General features: G+C 34.0%; 1 protein-coding gene across 5 annotated transcripts in view; it reads right to left on the reverse strand.

Annotated features, from left to right (window-relative positions):
* The window catches only part of RANBP17 (RAN binding protein 17), a 347,331-nt gene that overhangs the window by 299,891 nt on the left and 29,543 nt on the right, over positions 1-17,897 (reverse strand). For all 5 annotated transcript variants that reach the window (XM_004428530.3, XM_087429435.1, XM_087429434.1 and 2 more), the window contains 7 exons: positions 16,800-16,865; positions 11,897-12,001; positions 10,299-10,464; positions 7,460-7,533; positions 5,096-5,215; positions 3,015-3,161; positions 2,239-2,411 (listed from right to left, as the gene is read on the reverse strand). In XM_004428530.3, coding sequence (XP_004428587.2) covers positions 2,239-2,411; positions 3,015-3,161; positions 5,096-5,215; positions 7,460-7,533; positions 10,299-10,464; positions 11,897-12,001; positions 16,800-16,865 — 851 coding nt within the window. The remainder of the gene's footprint in view (positions 1-2,238; positions 2,412-3,014; positions 3,162-5,095; positions 5,216-7,459; positions 7,534-10,298; positions 10,465-11,896; positions 12,002-16,799; positions 16,866-17,897) is intronic.

The raw sequence follows: 17,897 nt of genomic DNA on the forward strand, positions 1-17,897 counted from the left end.
TTCCAAAGGCACCTGAAACATAAAAAAATACTAATTAAATCTAATTAAACATATGTAACAACCAAAGACTCAATACTATAAAACACTGATGAAAGAGATCACAGAAGAGCTAAATACATTAAAAGATAAACATGCTCATTGACTGCAAGACTTGATATTGCTGAGATGTCAATTCTTCCTCCAAATTAATCTACAAATTCAATGCAATCTCAGTCAAAATCCCAGCAGCATTTTTCTTGTAGATACTAGCAAGATGACTCTAAAATTTACATGCGGGCTGGCCCCGTGGCTTAGCGGTTAAGTGCTTGCACTCCAATGCTGGCGGCCCGGGTTCGGATCCTGGGCGCGCACCAACGCACCACTTCTCCGGCCATGCTGAGGCCACATCCCACATACAGCAACTAGAAGGATGTACAACTATGACATACAACTATCTACTGGGTCTTTGGGGGAAAAATAAATAAATAAATAAAAATTAAAAAAAATAATAAATAAAATAAAATAAAATAAAATTTACATGGAAAAGCAAAGGAAGTAAAAGAGCCTAAACAATTTTGAAAAGGGAAAACCAAGGTAGAAGACTCACACTACCTGATTCCAAAGCTTATTATAAGGCTATAGTAATAAAGACAGGGTATTGGCAGAAAGAGAAACATACAGATTAGTGAGAATAGAGTCCAGAAACAGAACCACACATATGTGGTCAATTAATTTTTGAAAACAGTGTAAAGGCAATTCAACCAAAAGAGAACAGTCTTTTCTACAAATGGTGTTGGAATAATTGGTCACCAATATGCAAAAAAAAAAAAAGAACCTCAAGCCTTATCTCATATTATACACAAAAATTAACTCAAAATGGATCACAGACCCCTAAAACCCCTAAATGTAAATTCTAAAACTATAAAACTTCTAGAAGAAAAAATAACAGATAAATTGGACTTCATCAAACTTTAAAACTTCTGCTTTTTGAAAGACTGTTAAGGAAATGAAAAGGCAAGCTATGGAATGGGAGAAAATATTTGCAAAACACGTATGATAAAAAGACTTATGATCAGAATATATAGACCTCTCAAATCTCAATATAATAAACAGCCCAATACAAAAGTGGGCAACAGGGGCCAGCCCAATGGCATAGTGGTTAAGTTCGAGCGCTCCGCTTCAGCTGCCCAGGGTTCACAGGTTTGGATCCCAGGCATGGACCTATGCACCACTTATCAAGCCATGCTGTGGCAGGGGTCCCACATAAAATGGAAGAAGATGGACACAGATGCTAGCTCAGTGCTAATCTTCCTCAGCAAAAAGAGGAGGATTGGCAACAGATGTTAGCTCAGGGCTAATCTCCCTCACCAAAAAAAAAAAATGGGCAACAGATTAGACAGACACTTTGCCAGAGAATACATACAAATAATAAAGCAGCACATGAAAAGATGCTTAACGTTATTAGTCATTAAGGGAATGAAAATTAAAACTACAATGAGATACCACTACACACCTATTAGAATAACTAACATTTTCAAAAACTGACAATATCAAGTGCTGGTGAGGATGCAGAGCAATTGGATCTTTCGTACATTGCTGGTGGGAATGCAAAATGAGACAGCCCCTGTGGAAAATAGTTTGGCAGTTTCTTATAAAGTAAAACATACACTTACCATGCACCAGGAAATTCACGCATAAGTATTTACCCAAGAGAAATAAAAACTTATGTTCACATAAAAATCTGTACCGGAATGTTTACAGCTGTTTTATTGATAATTCACAAAAACAGAAACAACCCAAACGTCCAACCCAAATGTGAATGGACAAACTGTGATAGATCTACAAAATGGAATACTATTCAGCAATAAAAATGAAAGAACTACTGATGCAATGTGGAGGAATCTCAAATGTATTAAGCTAAGTGAAAGAAGCCAGACTAAAAGACTATATACTATATAATTTCATTTATAAAGCATTCTGGAAAAGGCAAAAACTATAGGGAAACAAACAGATCAGTAATTGCCACCAGCTGAGGGTGGGGAAAGAGATAACTACAAATGGACCCAAAAGAACTTTTTGGGGTGATGGAACTATTCTGTCTTGATTATGATGGTAGTTATATAACTGGAAGCACTTGTCAGAACTCAGAACTGCATACTAAAAAGGGTGAATTTTACAGTAAGTAAATGATACCCCAATTTTTAAAAACTCCAAGATGCAGAAGATGAAAATAAAACAGAAAAATTTAGTTTTCAATACCTCACAACTATGGCAACAGATTCCAACCGAGAAGTGATAAAGGCCTTCGTGATTTCTGGTGCATAAGTGTCTAATAAGTGGGGTTCAGTTGATTTCACAAAAGGAACTGATGCTACCATCCTTTGCCACAGAGTTAATAAATAATGAACACTGTTGGGAGCAAATTCCCAATGCTACAAAGAAATAAAGCAAATGTTATTTAAAATGACATTATATCTTCCTAGTATAAGAATTACAAAGGCAAAATTACTGAACATAGATTTTAAAATTAACTTTTCTTCTGATTATATAATCAATGAATACTTAACACAACAAATTTTGTAAATGCAAAAGGTCTTACACCAACAATCTCTCATTATTCTACCACCCAGGGATGATCACTATTAAAATTTTAGTGTGCTTCCTTCTAATCTTCTTTCCATGAATATTTTTTTCAGAGTTGATATCATATGGAAAATAGGAGGTTTTAAAATCTCCCCTAAACTTATAAAAAGAATTTTTCCAAAAAACAATCTGTAAAAACTTTCTTTTATTTGTTCACATACATTTTACCACAGCTTATCAATTCATTCTTCAATTATTAGATATTTAGATGGCCTATAAACTTTTATTATTATAAACTGTTATAATGAACTTTTTTAACTAAAACCTTACAATGAACATTTTTAGCAAAGGACTCTCTTATAGACGTTAAAAAATATCCCCATCAAATCTTACCAAGAAATTATTTTAAAACTATCTACAGTTTAATATCAATTATATATTTTTTAATTTACCTGAAGGCTAGTAATGGTAAAATTAGCAATCAATCTGATAACTTCAGGATACTCCTTTACCATAACTAATTCTCCCAGCTGATAATTTGTCTTTAAACGAGCCAAAAATCGACAAAATTCATGATAATTACCTGGATCAGACAAACCCTAAATTATGAGACAAAAAGAAAGGCTTTTAAAAATACTTAGAAACAAACCAAAGCTAATGACCTATTATACCATCAATAAAATTCCAAGAGTATTTTATTAAGTCTTCCAGTTTTCATGAGTACTTAACAGTACTTTGTGTCAAATGGGTAGATATCAATAAAGACAACAAATGATTCCTGCTGGATTTAATGTCGTCATCAATGATTAACAATAAGGAATCCAAAATAGAGGCTTTGCACCATGACAACTAAATTATAATGTTTGGAAACCCATTATATTACACAAAACCATTATATTACACAAAAAATTTGCATGAATATGAGAGTGAGAGAGTGTGTGTGTGTGTGTGTGTGTGTGTGTGTGTGTAGTGGGGCTTAAACAGAAGTCAATAGAGGACTTGAAAAATATTTAAGATGGAAAATAAGAATAAGCTCTTGAAACCCTAGAAAAGAGCAATACCAAGTGGACTTAAGTTAAATGGTATACGTTCACACACAAATAACAAATTTCTTTTAATTCAACAAATATTTATTGAGTACCTACAGGCACTGTGCCCTCAAGCAACTCCCCCTCAGTAAGTGGAGTCATTCAAATAAATTACTGCAATATGGGGCAGAAAAGTACTACAAGATACAAAGGTAACTTTTAGGGGAGGATAGGTTAAAAGGAAAGACCAAGAAAAGCACCCTGGTTGTCTGTGAGCTCCTTGAAGTCAGGGCACATGTATTATTATCTTTATAGTTTGAGCCCTTTGCACTGTAGCTGACATGAAATAGAATTCAAAAAGTATTTATTTAATACTGAAAGAGTTTCTAAGAAATTTCATTCATAGGCGCTCCATGAAAGAATATAAAATAGTGTCTAGTTATTAAGGACAAATTACTAAAAGATATTTTGTACTTATAATAGATCTTGAATACATGTTTGTAATTCTAAAATAAGATAACATTCAAACTAACTTTCACAGCCATGAAACATCAACATGAGGATGTTGGAAAATCAATTAACAGAATTATCGAATATTAGTATACTATCTTCCACATGTTGATTGATGAGAGTGAGTTAAACAACTAAAACTTTCAAAGCATATTGGTAAAATCCCATTTAGCAGCAAAACATAAATTTCAGTTACGCTAACGTTGAAAAGATCAAATGCACAACATATAAAATACTCCTGATAATAACCTGCAAAAACAATTGCTCTTTACAGGGTAAGCACATTTTCTTTATGTACAGATATTATACATTCCCTCAAAAGTTATTAATAACCAAGAGTCTTAGATAAACCTCCCTAAATCATCATTTAACCTTTTAAAATCTGTATCTTCATTACAGATATTTTAAAGACAAAATAAAAAGTGAAACAAAAAACTTTATTTAGGTACCCAAAACGACTGATTAATAACGGCTTTGCAATTCTCTGAAATGAATATTGCCATTGAAGCTTTGCAGCTAATGTAGAGGGTAGATTTTAAAATCTATAAACTCTTGTTTGTCCACAAGAGGGCAAAAAGCATTATTTCATAATTTAAAGCCACTTATTCCAACATTAACATTCAGATTTATATTAAGTCTTCTAGTTCAGAAGACAGATATAACTCTCAATTAATCACTTTAGTAATCTCAGAAGTGGAAGCAAAGAAATGCAGTACAATGGTAAAAAGCAGAAGCATAATAAGATAAATAAGCTCTATGCATATTCACTTAAAAGAATGGAAAAAATAAAAGAGGAAGAACACAGAAGTCTGTCAGGAAAACATCCATTTTTAAAAACTGCCTATTTCTACTACAAATGAGATCTAAGGAAGATGAATATGATACTTCGTATGTCCTTCCAGGATCACAGTAAAGTCATGAGTTTATTATGCACCTTTCAGCAGAAAAACTGTATTTCTATATGCTAAGTATTAATTAAATTACTTCATAAATACCTGAGGGCTTTCAAGAATCCTTTTTACTCCCTTAATTAAATTACCAAGGTACTTGGCACGTTCAGGACTGCTAAATAAGGACCTTCTCGTAGAAGCAAATTGAACTAAACATGAAAGTGCCTAAAAATAGGAATAACAAAATTCATTTCAATTTTAAAAGTAACTATGGCCACATGTAAGGAACATCAGTCTTTACATAAAAAATATTTTTTTAATTTTAATGATAAAAAAGCAGTATAAAATATAAAAATAATGAAAGCTAAACATCATCAATCACCACCATCACCCACAACCCTGCAACCCCACCACTAAAATTCCTATTTGTGTGTATTCTCCTCTAATATTTTTTCACATATCAAATATGCCAGAGCAGAGCCTGGACATGCATATACTCAAAAGGCTTCCAATTGGTTCCATGCCCAGTTCTGTTTGTGAACCAACAAACCAGGTTCTACCAAAAAGAAAATACGGTTTTGTGGTAGACTATGTTTGGGAAATACCATACATTATGCACTGTGGTATCCTGCAAGTGGGAAAAGAAATCCTATAATTTTACTTAATCCCACACGTCTCAAATTTATTTGGTGATAGAACACCTAACCCATGCCATTCATTAGTATCTTAAGAAATGATTTGGAAAATGCTGCTGGAAGAGTTAGATACCCTATAAAAATTCCTACAGAGTATCTGTGGCCTAGTTATCTTCCTAAAGTTAATACTTTACCAGACAATTTTGATCCTTGGGGTCTTAATTCTACTACTGGTACCCACTGAAGTCTGTTTGATCATTAAGTGAGAGGCCCAAAATTGGCAACTTTCAGGCCAAACTGGTCCATGTTTGGTTTTGGTCCACACAAGCTTGCTTATCCACTTTTTTTAAAAAATTAGAATTAGTTGTCAACATTTAAATATTTCAATCAGAAGATTTTACACAAAATGTCTAGCTCTCTTGGCAAGGGTGAGAATAGGGACAAAAATCAGAGGATCACCTTTTTAGATGCTCTCAGTTTGCCATAGTCCTTACTGTCAAAAAAACAAAAACAAAAAATCTAAAAAAAAACAACTCCTTAGGCAATTCTGATGTGTAGCAGGTTTGGGAATCACTAGTGTACTAAAAATATGTATGGTTTTGGGGCCAGAAACACCTGGATTTGAATCTCGGCTCCAATATTTAGTTTGCTGCCCTGGAGAAAGTCACTTAAGCCAGTCTGGGTCTGTTACCTTGTCTAAATAGGAAGGATAATAATACTTACCTTGCAGGGCCACTTTGAAGATGAAGTGAGATAAGCACATATATTGGAGCATGCCCAATAAATGTCAGTTACTTTCTCTTAAAGCAGTTGTTTTCCGCTTTATTTTCTGAGTACCAGCAGCTTGTTTGTTTTATCCCAAAACATAACTGTACATGAAACTGGTTTTTAAACAACTAAAAACAAGTCTATTCTGGTTAAAAGACAGAAGGCTAAAAAGCTCTGTGGCACCACGTGGAAACATGAGTGTCCTGTGAAATCCAGTTTAAAAACTACCACCTTAAAACTCTAGATTAAAGAGCAGACATGTTTTTTAAAAAAAAAAAGATGAGTATTTTTGTGAATCTGTTCCTTCCTTCTAGGCGATAACATATCTAAACAAACATACCACTGATATGTACTTTAAACCTGGAACATCTTTTTTCTGGAAATGGTGATATTAGAATTCCCCAACTTTACTTCTACAAGCTTAGATATTAAACTGACAACTTTTCTTTTTTTAATCTTACCCAGTCTCTGTTTTAGATTTCACAAAGATGGGGTCTATAGTCTCAAAGTTCTATATAACCAGAGATTTTCAAGAATTTTTTAAGCACACAACAGAATTTGATTCCAAAAATATATGAACTGGAGTGATGAGCACCAAATCAAGTGAGCAGATCCCCTGTGCTTCTCATTCAGTGATATCTGATGAGGGCTGCCTGGCAAGCCTAAGACAGGAAGCCAGGCAGGGTGGATAAAGAGTTAGAGAGAGGGTAAGAGAAGGAAAGGTACAGGCAGAGTGGCCAACTACTGGACTGAGGCCCAGAAGAAGGGATGGGGACTAAGTGGGAAGGAAGATATACTTAGAGGTTGATAGGCTGTCTTGGCTCTGGGCAGGAGCTAAAGCAAATTATTGGTTCTGGGCTCACCTGTGAAACGGAATGCACTGCTGACTATAAACAGAATCTGACAAATAACTTAAGCAATATAAATCCCAGAAGACATAAGAATTTCTTGTGAGAGGTAAATCCAACCAAGAACATAAACAGAATTTTTTTATAGAAAATATATTTCACCCTTAGATAAAGATCATATGTACTTTTTAATGAAATAATGAATGGTTTTTACTTACTAACTGAGATAGCAGTGGTGGAAGCGAATGATACAAATTGAAGAAAAGATCCAATGTTTCTGGTTCCAGGAAAACTGGAAAAAAAAATATTTTCTACTACCATTACTTTCAATTCAGTGATCTTCACAGGTCAGTAAGACATTACCACACAAACCAAGAACTCCAAGACCTCTGCATGTGGCCACTCTTTCCAGTTAGTCTTAATTCCTTTTTAATTCCTAGCTATTTTTCTTTGAAAGATGAACTAATACAGAGATGGAGATAATTAGCTAAGATGTTCCTTATTTCTATGTAGCATCTACACTACTTACTTCCCACTATTTTCACTAGAATTAAAGATAAACATTAAAAAATTTAAATAGTATCAAAAAGTAAACAGTACTGAAAAGTGTATAATAAAAAACAGCTGTACCCTACTCTATTCCAACTACCTTTCAACCCCTAGCTATACTTACATACGCATTTCCAAATAACATGCTATGTTACTATTTCTTTATTTATTTTACTTTAGACATCAAATGAATTCCTGTTACAGTATATGAGGTTTTAGCTGTCTAATCACTCACTCCACCACCCTCTCCACAATCCATCCTCTCAAAAACCCATCCACTATTGTAACAATTTGGGATTAAATCAACTCTAAGTGTTTACATTTATTATGACTATGTAAATAATGTTAACAGCTGAGCCAACGAGTACACTATGATTATATCACATTTCTAACACTCTCTGGATTTAATCATAGCATCTTTTCCATGAATAGTTGTATATTTATCTGTCACTGATTCTTTCCAAATGCTCTGACAGATTGCAAAATGTTCTTCATGCCCTTTTCCACATGATCAATAGCATCAAATAATCTATCATTTCCATTTTCCCACCCCTACACCTCCCAGAGACTTCAACCTGGACTGGTTGTTCCTAAATTTGTTATATAATTATCTCCATTCATTGTCATCTTATGTTGAAGCTCCGTTTTCTCAAACCCCAAATCTTTCACACTTTCTTGGCTTGTCTATCAAGTAGCTTCCTGAGAGCAAGTACATAAGGGATAAATTTCAGGAAGATTTGCATATCTGAAAATGTCTTTATTCTATCTTATACTTGATAATTTCAGTCTAGTTTGAAAATAATTTTCCCTGAGAAATCAAAAGATATTACTTCATTGTTTTCTAGCTTCCAGCGCTGCTGCTGAGAAGTCTAACATCATTCTTGATCCCAATCCTTTGTAGGTGACTTACTTTTTCTTTCTGGTAGATTTTAGGATGTTCTCTTTATCCTTGTCATTCTGAAATGTCATGATTATGAAGCTAAGTGCATTTTTTTTTCCATTCATTGTGACGGGTACTTGATGGGACCTTTCAATCTGAAAATTTATGTCTCAGCGCTGAGAACTTTTTTGGTATTATGTGTTTGCATATTTCTGTTTTTTCTGTCTTCTTTCTCAAATTCCTAATAGTCAGATGCCAGACCTCCTAGCTTCACCCTCTAAAGTTCTTATATTTTTTTCTCCTATCAAATCTCTCCTTGCTTTTTTGTTCTACTTTCTGGGCTATTTCCTTATCTTCCAACTCTTTTATTGAATGTTTCATTTTGGCAACTGTCTTTTATATTTGGAACATTCTCTGAACTTTCCTTTTTAAAACAATATCCTATTCTTGTTTCACGGATGTATTACCTTTTCTTATTGCTCTGGGGATATTAATTACATCCTTTTGAAGTTTACTTCTACTTTTCACTTCGTCTCTGTTTCTACTAATTCTCCCCTTTTTAAAAAACTTTTTGAGGTGTTTATAGATTCATATGCAGTTGCAAGAAATAATACAGAGACACTCCATGTATCCTTTACCCAGTTTCCCCCAATGGTAAGTTTTTGCAAAACTACAGCACAATATTACAATCAGGAAACCACATTGATACAATCCACCAATTTCATTCACATTTCCGAGTTTTACGTGTGTGTATGTGTGTCTGTGTGTGTGTGTGTGTGTGTGTGTGTATTTAGTCTGTGCAATTTTTATTACATGTGTTGGTTCATGTATTCAGCACCACACAGAGTCAAGACACTAAGTCCCTTTTAATTGTTTGTTTTAGTCTTTGATCTTCATATTAGAAGTTTTCACAAAATCTGTGGTGTTTTCTCTACTACATCTGATATCCCTGAATGTGAAACCTCTCCAGTTTAATTTCTCGAGGAAAAAAAGCTCTGATCTTAGGAAATGAAACGGAAGTGCACACAGGAAGAAAGGAGAAAAGGCAATCACCTAGATGCACAGGTAGTAGAGAAGATCCTGGGGAATTTGTGCAGAATACAGACTTTTTACTAAGACCTTTCAGCTCCATTCCCCACCTCTGACTTCAGGAATACCCTACTGCCATCATCTTTCTGGGATGTGTGAGAGCAAATCAGCTTGCTTTTTCTGGGTATCCCTCTATAAGAAAGTTGCAATTCTGCTCTGCTAAATCAGTTATCTATTTTGTTCTCTTTATAACCTTGAAAAATATGTTGCTATCTCTTGCCAACTATTGCATCCTCTCCCACTCTGTTTATCCGAAAGTTTCAAAACAGAACTCTTCATTTTCCCTCCCAAACCTGTTTTCCCCCTAAAGTAGAGCTGTCTTTTCTTTTTGCCAAAACCAAAATATGGAAGTTATATTTGATATGAATTGGGGAAAACAGATTTCAATAGTGGGTAGCAGCAGCTACCATGGGTTACAAATCCATTTGAACTTTTTGATCATCTAGCAAAAAATAGAGATAATTGCACATAAAGCAATTATATTGCTTAATTCTGTGCCTTTTATGCTAACCATCCCTCACACTAAACTTTTTTCTTACTTGTTCTCCAGGTTGTTGGAATCTGCACTGTGCAAAGATCATCTGCAGATTCATCTGCTGAACTGCCAATGAAGTCAAAGTTAAGGCAGTTGAGGACAAGTTTCAAGACCTGCATTACTAGATTTTGTTGACCTTGATCCTGAAGATTTAAAGGTTTGGCCAACACCTGAAAAAAGTTCAAAGTCAAATAAAACATTATGAAATATGTCAATAAACAAATTTTTACTTTACTAATTTAAATAATTCTTCAATGCCCAATTAAAATTAGTAAAAAGAAGAGTTTGCAAAGTTATGTTGTATATATTAGAAAAAATTGTAAAAGCACTATCAACAAAAATCTATAATAACAAACTGTTTTTAAATTTAATTTTGTAAAATGGGAATAAAAACTTTTATACTTAACTGCAAACTGTAGGTCACCTTCAAAAGTTATAAGAGTAACTTCAGGACACATATTTTACACAGCACAAATGTATAAATGCATGGGATTCATAGCTCAAAGGTTGTTTGGAATAAGCGGAAAATATAATATTCTTCAAGAAAAAGTGGGGGAACTCCATGCATAAATGATCCATATTGAGCAAACAAAAGTTCTCAGAGCTGTTTAACTATGGGAGGACACTCACAAGCTTCTGGAGAACAATCCTGACCCCCCAAAATGTCCATCCTGACACAACCAGAATAGATTATATCTCCTAGAGATACATCGTGAAATATTTGTGGAGGAAATGGTATGAAGTTTAAGATTCTGCTTCAAGAATAATACAAAAAGAAATAAAGTGGTTAGGTAAGGGTAAAGATGAAACAAGACTGGTCATGAGTTGTCACTGCCTAACTGGTTGATGGGTCCAAGGAAGTTTATTATACTATTCCATCTTCTTTTGTATACATTAAAATTTTCCATACTAAAAGAAAATTTTTTCAATAATAGAGGGTCATTCAGTCTGTCCTAATGTAGCAGTTACCAAGTTACTATACCACAGAATTGAAATAAGTAGAAACTAGTGATTAGTGGAACATACTTTGGGAAATGCTGTACTACACCAATTAACAAGCTTGAGCAGCATGATGGAGTCCCTGTATTACAAGAGAACACAATATAATTATGAATGTACTATCCCTAATGTTCAAGAGGGTACTAAGTAGCAAATGGGGAAATGTTACTTCCCGAAGAAATTATTAAAGTCAACTATCTTGACTCAACTATGAGTAAATATTGATAGCTGATGAATTAGGAAAACTTACTGTCATTTCATTGTTCATCTACACCCCATTAAAATATGGGCAGGGCAATAAAGAAACTAAGTCTCAATTAGCTTCTGCAATAAATAATTTACAGTAGGAAGACAATGAAACTACTACCTAAAGCAAGTTACTAAATTCCCTTTGGATTTTACTTTATTATATCCCTAGTAAGTAAAAGTGAATTTTTTGGAGCCTCTTACTGATATGTGCAAATTTACTGTACTTAAATTAAGATTGTCCACAATAGCTACTCAAAAGGCAGAATGGAGGGGACGGGACTCATTTGAAATTCTTTTGAAACTTAACATTTCTTAAATACTCTAACCAGGATATTGAATTATTAAATAACTTACCTCTTTTAGAAGAGAGCATGCTAGCACTAAAATATCTTTGAGAGAAGTGTCACGAAACGAGGTAGCTATTTTCCTGTGTTTTGCTGAAGGTCTAGAATAATCAACCTAAAAAGATCAAGATAAATTTATTTAACCAGACTTACCAAATAGCAAAGCAAAAATTTACTAAGTAAGGAAAGGAATGGAAATAATGATTAAAGACTCATAAAGTATAGAGCTAAAAGAGCTTTGACATATCTACTAGGATATGTGCCTTGCTTAAGGTTACTCAAAGAGTTAATAGCAGAACCACGGTTACAACCTAAGTTTCTGGACTGTTTCAATTCAGTGCTCTTTCTACAGATCATACTGATGCCAAAATTAAAAAGCAGAATTGATCATACAACTTTCAGAGGCAATATAAACAAAGATTACAAAATAACAGATACCAAGACTATCAACTCCTGAACCATGCACCATACTTCACATTAGGCAAGTAACAGCTTTTCCACTCCTTAGACTCCACCTATAAAATGAGAAATCTCTAAGATAATTGTCAAATTCTAACTTTCTGTGAATCACCAAACTGAATCAGTTACAGAAAAATTCTTCTATATGAAAGTGATATTTCTATATACACCAGATATGTCATCGGTTCATATATCCTTAGTATTCTAAAAAGAAACCAAGGCAGAAATTATAAATAATCAGAAATCTGATTTATTACATAAGCAATAGCATATTCCCTCTGAATATTTTATTGGTTAATGATAATTTTTAAGAATAAATTTACAGGGGGCCGGCCCGGTGGTGCAAGCGGTTAAGTTCGTGCACTCCGCTGCAGCGGTCCAGGGTCTGCCAGTTCGGATCCCAGGCACGCACCGACGCACTGCTTGGCAAGCCACGCTGTGGCAGCGTCCCATATAAAGTGGAGGAAGATGGGCACGGATGTTAGTCCAGGGCCAGTCTTCCTCAGCAAAAAAAGAGGAGGATTGGCAGATGTTAGCACAGGGCTGATCTCATCAGAAAAAAAAAAAAAAAAAAAAAAGAATAAATTTACGAAGGCTAGTTCTTGAGCCTCTAATCTAAATTATAAGGTCAAAACTTTACTATTAATACCATCAATATTTTCATTTATCAATAGGAAACAGCCAACAAAGCTGAAGTCTGATACCCAAACAATTATTAACACCATGGGCTACAGTTGTTATAACATTCCCTTTGCTATTTGGAAGAAGAAAATAAACCATTTCCCTTGCTAATGTTTATAGATTTGAAAAAAATAGTGAGCTCAAAATTGATTATCTGACACTTACTAAGCTCCATCAGACAATTTAGACTCTACTTAAATGCCACGTTTACTTATAGAAACATGAAACATAACAGAAGTTCAAAGTGATTACAGAAAGTAGTTACTGGAATCTGTATCCAATATGTAAGATTCAAATTAGCATTTCCAGTATTCCTTCCTTCTTTCAAATCAAACTTCAGTCTCTCTCTCCTACAGTACTTCCCTCTATATATAAAAAAAATTTCTCCTTAATACAAATTAATAATAGTATATGCATTACAATCACAATTTATGAAGTACTCTTCACATATTATTTCACTTAATCCTCAAAACTAACCTGTGAAGTATGTATTATCCTCTCTGTTCATGAGAAAATTAAAGTTTATAGGCAAACTATCTTAGATCAACCTCTAATTACCACCATATCTATAAAACAGAGAGAAGAACTTTGGGTTCATTGAGCATTTGTACATACTAGCCCTTGTGCTAGTAGCCTATCTAATCTTAGTAAGATCCAAAGAAGGTATCATTCTCACTTTGCAGACAGTGATACATAAGTTTAAAGATGTTAAGAAGTCTGTAGAAAGTAGTAAGCAATAGAGCTAAAATAGAAATCCAGGTCTTATTTCAGAGTTGTCTTCAAGACCTACATGCTTATTTTACTGGGGTGAGTTTACTCACTTAGATATCCAATTTTTTGAGAGGAAGGATTGTGCATCCATTTTCTACATTGCCATGCAGGCCAACAATATTTTACTTCTTCTTCTTCTTCTTTTTTTAGTGAGGAAGACTGGCCCTGAGCTAACATCTGCTGCCAATCTTCTTTTTGCTTGAGGAAGATTGTCCCTGAGCTAACATCTGTGCCAATCTTCCTCTATTTTGTATGTGGGATGCCACCACAGCATGGCTGGATGAGCAGTGTGTAGGTCTGACCCGGGATCCAAACCAATGAACCCGGGCCGCCGAAGCGGAACACACGGACTTCACCACCACCACTGGCTAGTCCCTATATTTTACTTCTTGATGATTATATATTGACTATACTCCAGGAACAATAGACTTGGCTTCTAAAAAATCAGGATAACATACAATCCTCTTAACTTCTAGGAAACCTCAAGCTTAGATCTTTTTCTTAAAAGATACATCTTGTTATTGACACTACATGAAATTATCTGGCTCACATTTGACAACTATAATATTTGATTTTCATCACACATTGTAGATCTCCCTACTGCCAGGTTCAGAAGTACTTAAGAAATGCTAGTTGAAACTGTAAATGCCATAAAGTTAGGCTGAGTAAAATGCCTCCACAGAAGCCATATATTTTTCACCATACAAAGCCAAAATTACACTTTAGACTTTGTAACTTTTTTTAAAAGGCACTTGGTTCTATACAAGATAAGCCTGGAACATCTTGTGCCAGAAAGTAAGAAAATGTTTAAAGAATGGTGAGTAAATGTCAAATGAACATAGAAGCTAGCCTGAAATGGTTCCTACTGGCCAAATCTAGGAAAATTTGAGCATCAAAATATAATAGTAACAAATTATAACCTATTAAATAAAAAAGGAAAGCAGGAATCCATACCGATATACATAAATAAATGAATAAATGGCAAGTTTGAAGAGGAATGGGGTATTTTCAGAGTCTTAAAGTACCTCCCCACAAAATATTTATCATTTACAAAGGGAAATAATAAACCTACAATTGGAGAAGCCCGGTAGAGACCATCTTAATCCAGTGACCAAACTGAATATCATAGTAATATAACAAATCAAATCATGTGCTTCCTGATAGGAGGCAACGAGAAGACCACAGTATCATTTCTGTGATATTCCTGACAAATATGAATCACCTGAATCTAATAATGAAGACACATCAGACAATCCCAAGTTCAGGGACATTTTACAAAACAGCCTGTAATCTTTACAAGTGTCAAGGTCATAAAAGTGAAAGAAAGATTGAGGAATTTTTCCAGATTAATGGAGACTAATAAAACTTGTGTTAAATAAATGAGATGCACGATTCTAAACTGGTTCCTTTCTGGGACAAATGGTGAAACTCAAATGGAATATGAGGATAATAGTAACACGTCAGTGTTAATTTTCTGATATTTATGGTTGTATTGTAGTTATATAGGAGAATGTCCTTATATGTAGGAAATATACTAAAGTATTCTGGGATCATGTCAGCAACTTAGCACAAATGGCTGAGAAAAAAAACTTCTTTGCATTGTACTCCAAACTTTTCTGTAAATTTCAGACAGTTAGTTTAAAAAAAAACCAACTTAGTTGCTCTCTGAGTCACACTTTTATTAGAACACAAAATTACCTCCTCTTGTCTCAGTAACAATCCAAACACAGTAAACCCTCACAGGGTAGTCTATATTCCTATTATTGTATGAAGTAGGAAATGGAAAAAAAATGCTAGTTTTAAGATTAGCAAAAAGTTGATGGTTCTGTAAGCTGGATGACAGGTACATGGGGTTGCTGGACTATTTTCTTCACTTTTATGAGTTAAAATACTAAAATTATTTTTAAATATATTTTTTAAAAAAGAAAGCTACAGTTGTTCAGACATGTTATAGAGGCTTATAAGATTAACCAAAGTCCTTGTCATAAGATCTCTGCTAACACAGTAACTCTGTTCCAAGTACTATTTTACTAGTCCTAGAGATACATACTGGCATACATCCATAAAGTAAGAAATCTTTACATGCTCTGGGGCAGAGGAGTTGGGAAGTTGATGGCTGCAGTAAATTAAGAGATCACTTTAAATTTTAGAAATCCTTCCAATAAATCTAGAAATATTTTCTAATTCCTGATTGAACACAAGTAGAAAATAGTTATTTTGGGTGATTTTTTTTTTTTTACACACAGGAGCTACGCTGTCACTCCAAAGGCAGTTGGCAAGTGGCCCTGGATATGCAAGCTAAGCTCATTTTCTCTCTCTATATATATACACATACACACACACAAACACAGATCATTCAAGATGATGACAGTTTTTAAATATAAACAGTACATTCCCCTTTATTGTAACACCATTCCATATAGAACCCAACTTCTGCTTTTGTTCTGTTTACAACCACGTTAAGTACAAAAGTGAATAGGAGCAGGTGACAATGTGCTCAGCTGCTGAGCTCATAAAGGCACTGTTGGGAGGAGGTGCAGCTTCTGAAAACTCTTGTACGGGGTGAAAATCCATGCTAGCAAGTGGCAAAGTACCCAGTGGCCTGTTCTTTGCTGAGTCCTGCTGTGTTCCCATTGTTCAGAATCAATTCACCAAACCGCTTGTCTTTTATTTGTAAGTGAATAAAGGTTGGTTTCTCTTGTGCATATTATTTCTTATGGTTAGTATATTACTCTATATACAGAGGACAAAAGGACAATTCTCCAATTGCCATGGAGCAAGGACCATGTCTAACTCTCTATTCTTTGTAGTACTTTATACTACTGCTGTTATTTTCAATAACAACACAAGTGTTCCAATACTTAACTATCTCACTAATAAAATAGACAAATTAAAAAAAGACTTGATTTATTCAGAGTTTTATGCCACACAAAGAAGATTTTACATCAAAGAAACAGCATTACTTAGCAAACTTCATGTTACCATTAGATGGAAAAGCTTACCAGGTTCATTTCCTGAGTCAATTCTGAAAGTATTATTACTCCTATTATGCAGTGTTCCACAGTACCCTTTGGAGAAAAGAATCAAGTTTAGCCTAAGTAGAGACATATGATTGGTTCTTAATGCGTAAACCAGGCACTATTTACAAGTAATTAAATATTGAAACATCACATTTTCTTAATAATATATCTATTAAAATATGTATAAAAATCACTGTGAGGACTATAAATAAAAAGAATTTCAAGTTCCTTTATTGAACAATAAATTTAGGTATAGAGTTGAGTGAGAAAAAAGCTCACCTACCTTAGAACTACATGATAGTCTACAAAATGTTTTCAGCACTTAGGACTTATAATAAACTAAACCTCAAAACACAAGAGTTTAGTTTAATACTTTATGTAAGACCATGAATAAGAATGAACAAAAAACCCTTTTTAGCTCTAAAAATCTGCTTGAAGGCTATTCAGATATATTCAATGAATTCAGATGTATTCAATGAATAATTAATAAATAGCTTAGGACCTAATTTAAATCTTTCAATCTGATATTAGATAAGATCACTTAGGCCCTTTAATATTACTTAATAGTGCATGTATATGCATTTATTATGATCTATAATGAAGGCATCTAAAGTGCCCAATGCACTAGGGTAAATACACGACTACTATCAATATGGTATACATTTTCATAGCCGCTATAATGTTTTTAATTTAATCAAATTCAAATTTAATCTCAAAAACTTCCTTCAAATCAAAATTCAGATTTTATATGCTCATTACTAACAAATTGCCCCATTGCAAAAACACATTGGAAGAAGGGAAATAATGTAACAACCAATTACAGTGTAATCATAAAAAAAAGCACTAATACAGATGATACACTTTTCAAGTCTTAATTTTATAGTTGGTCATTCCTTCTCACGATCACAGAATTCCACTAACACTGGGTCACTAGTTGTAATTAAGTTCAAATTATCTCAGAATAAAAAAATAAACAAAAGAAACATCCCATAATTTTTACATTTTAATTCTTTATGGCCCCTCAGGACAATCTGAACTGTTTGAACTGAGCTAGAGATTTCCTACTAATGAAGCATCCAT

This window comes from Ceratotherium simum, chromosome 4 (assembly GCF_057802395.1).
Source record: "Ceratotherium simum simum isolate JZ-2026a chromosome 4, ASM5780239v1, whole genome shotgun sequence".
NCBI classification, from domain to species: Eukaryota; Metazoa; Chordata; class Mammalia; order Perissodactyla; family Rhinocerotidae; genus Ceratotherium; species Ceratotherium simum.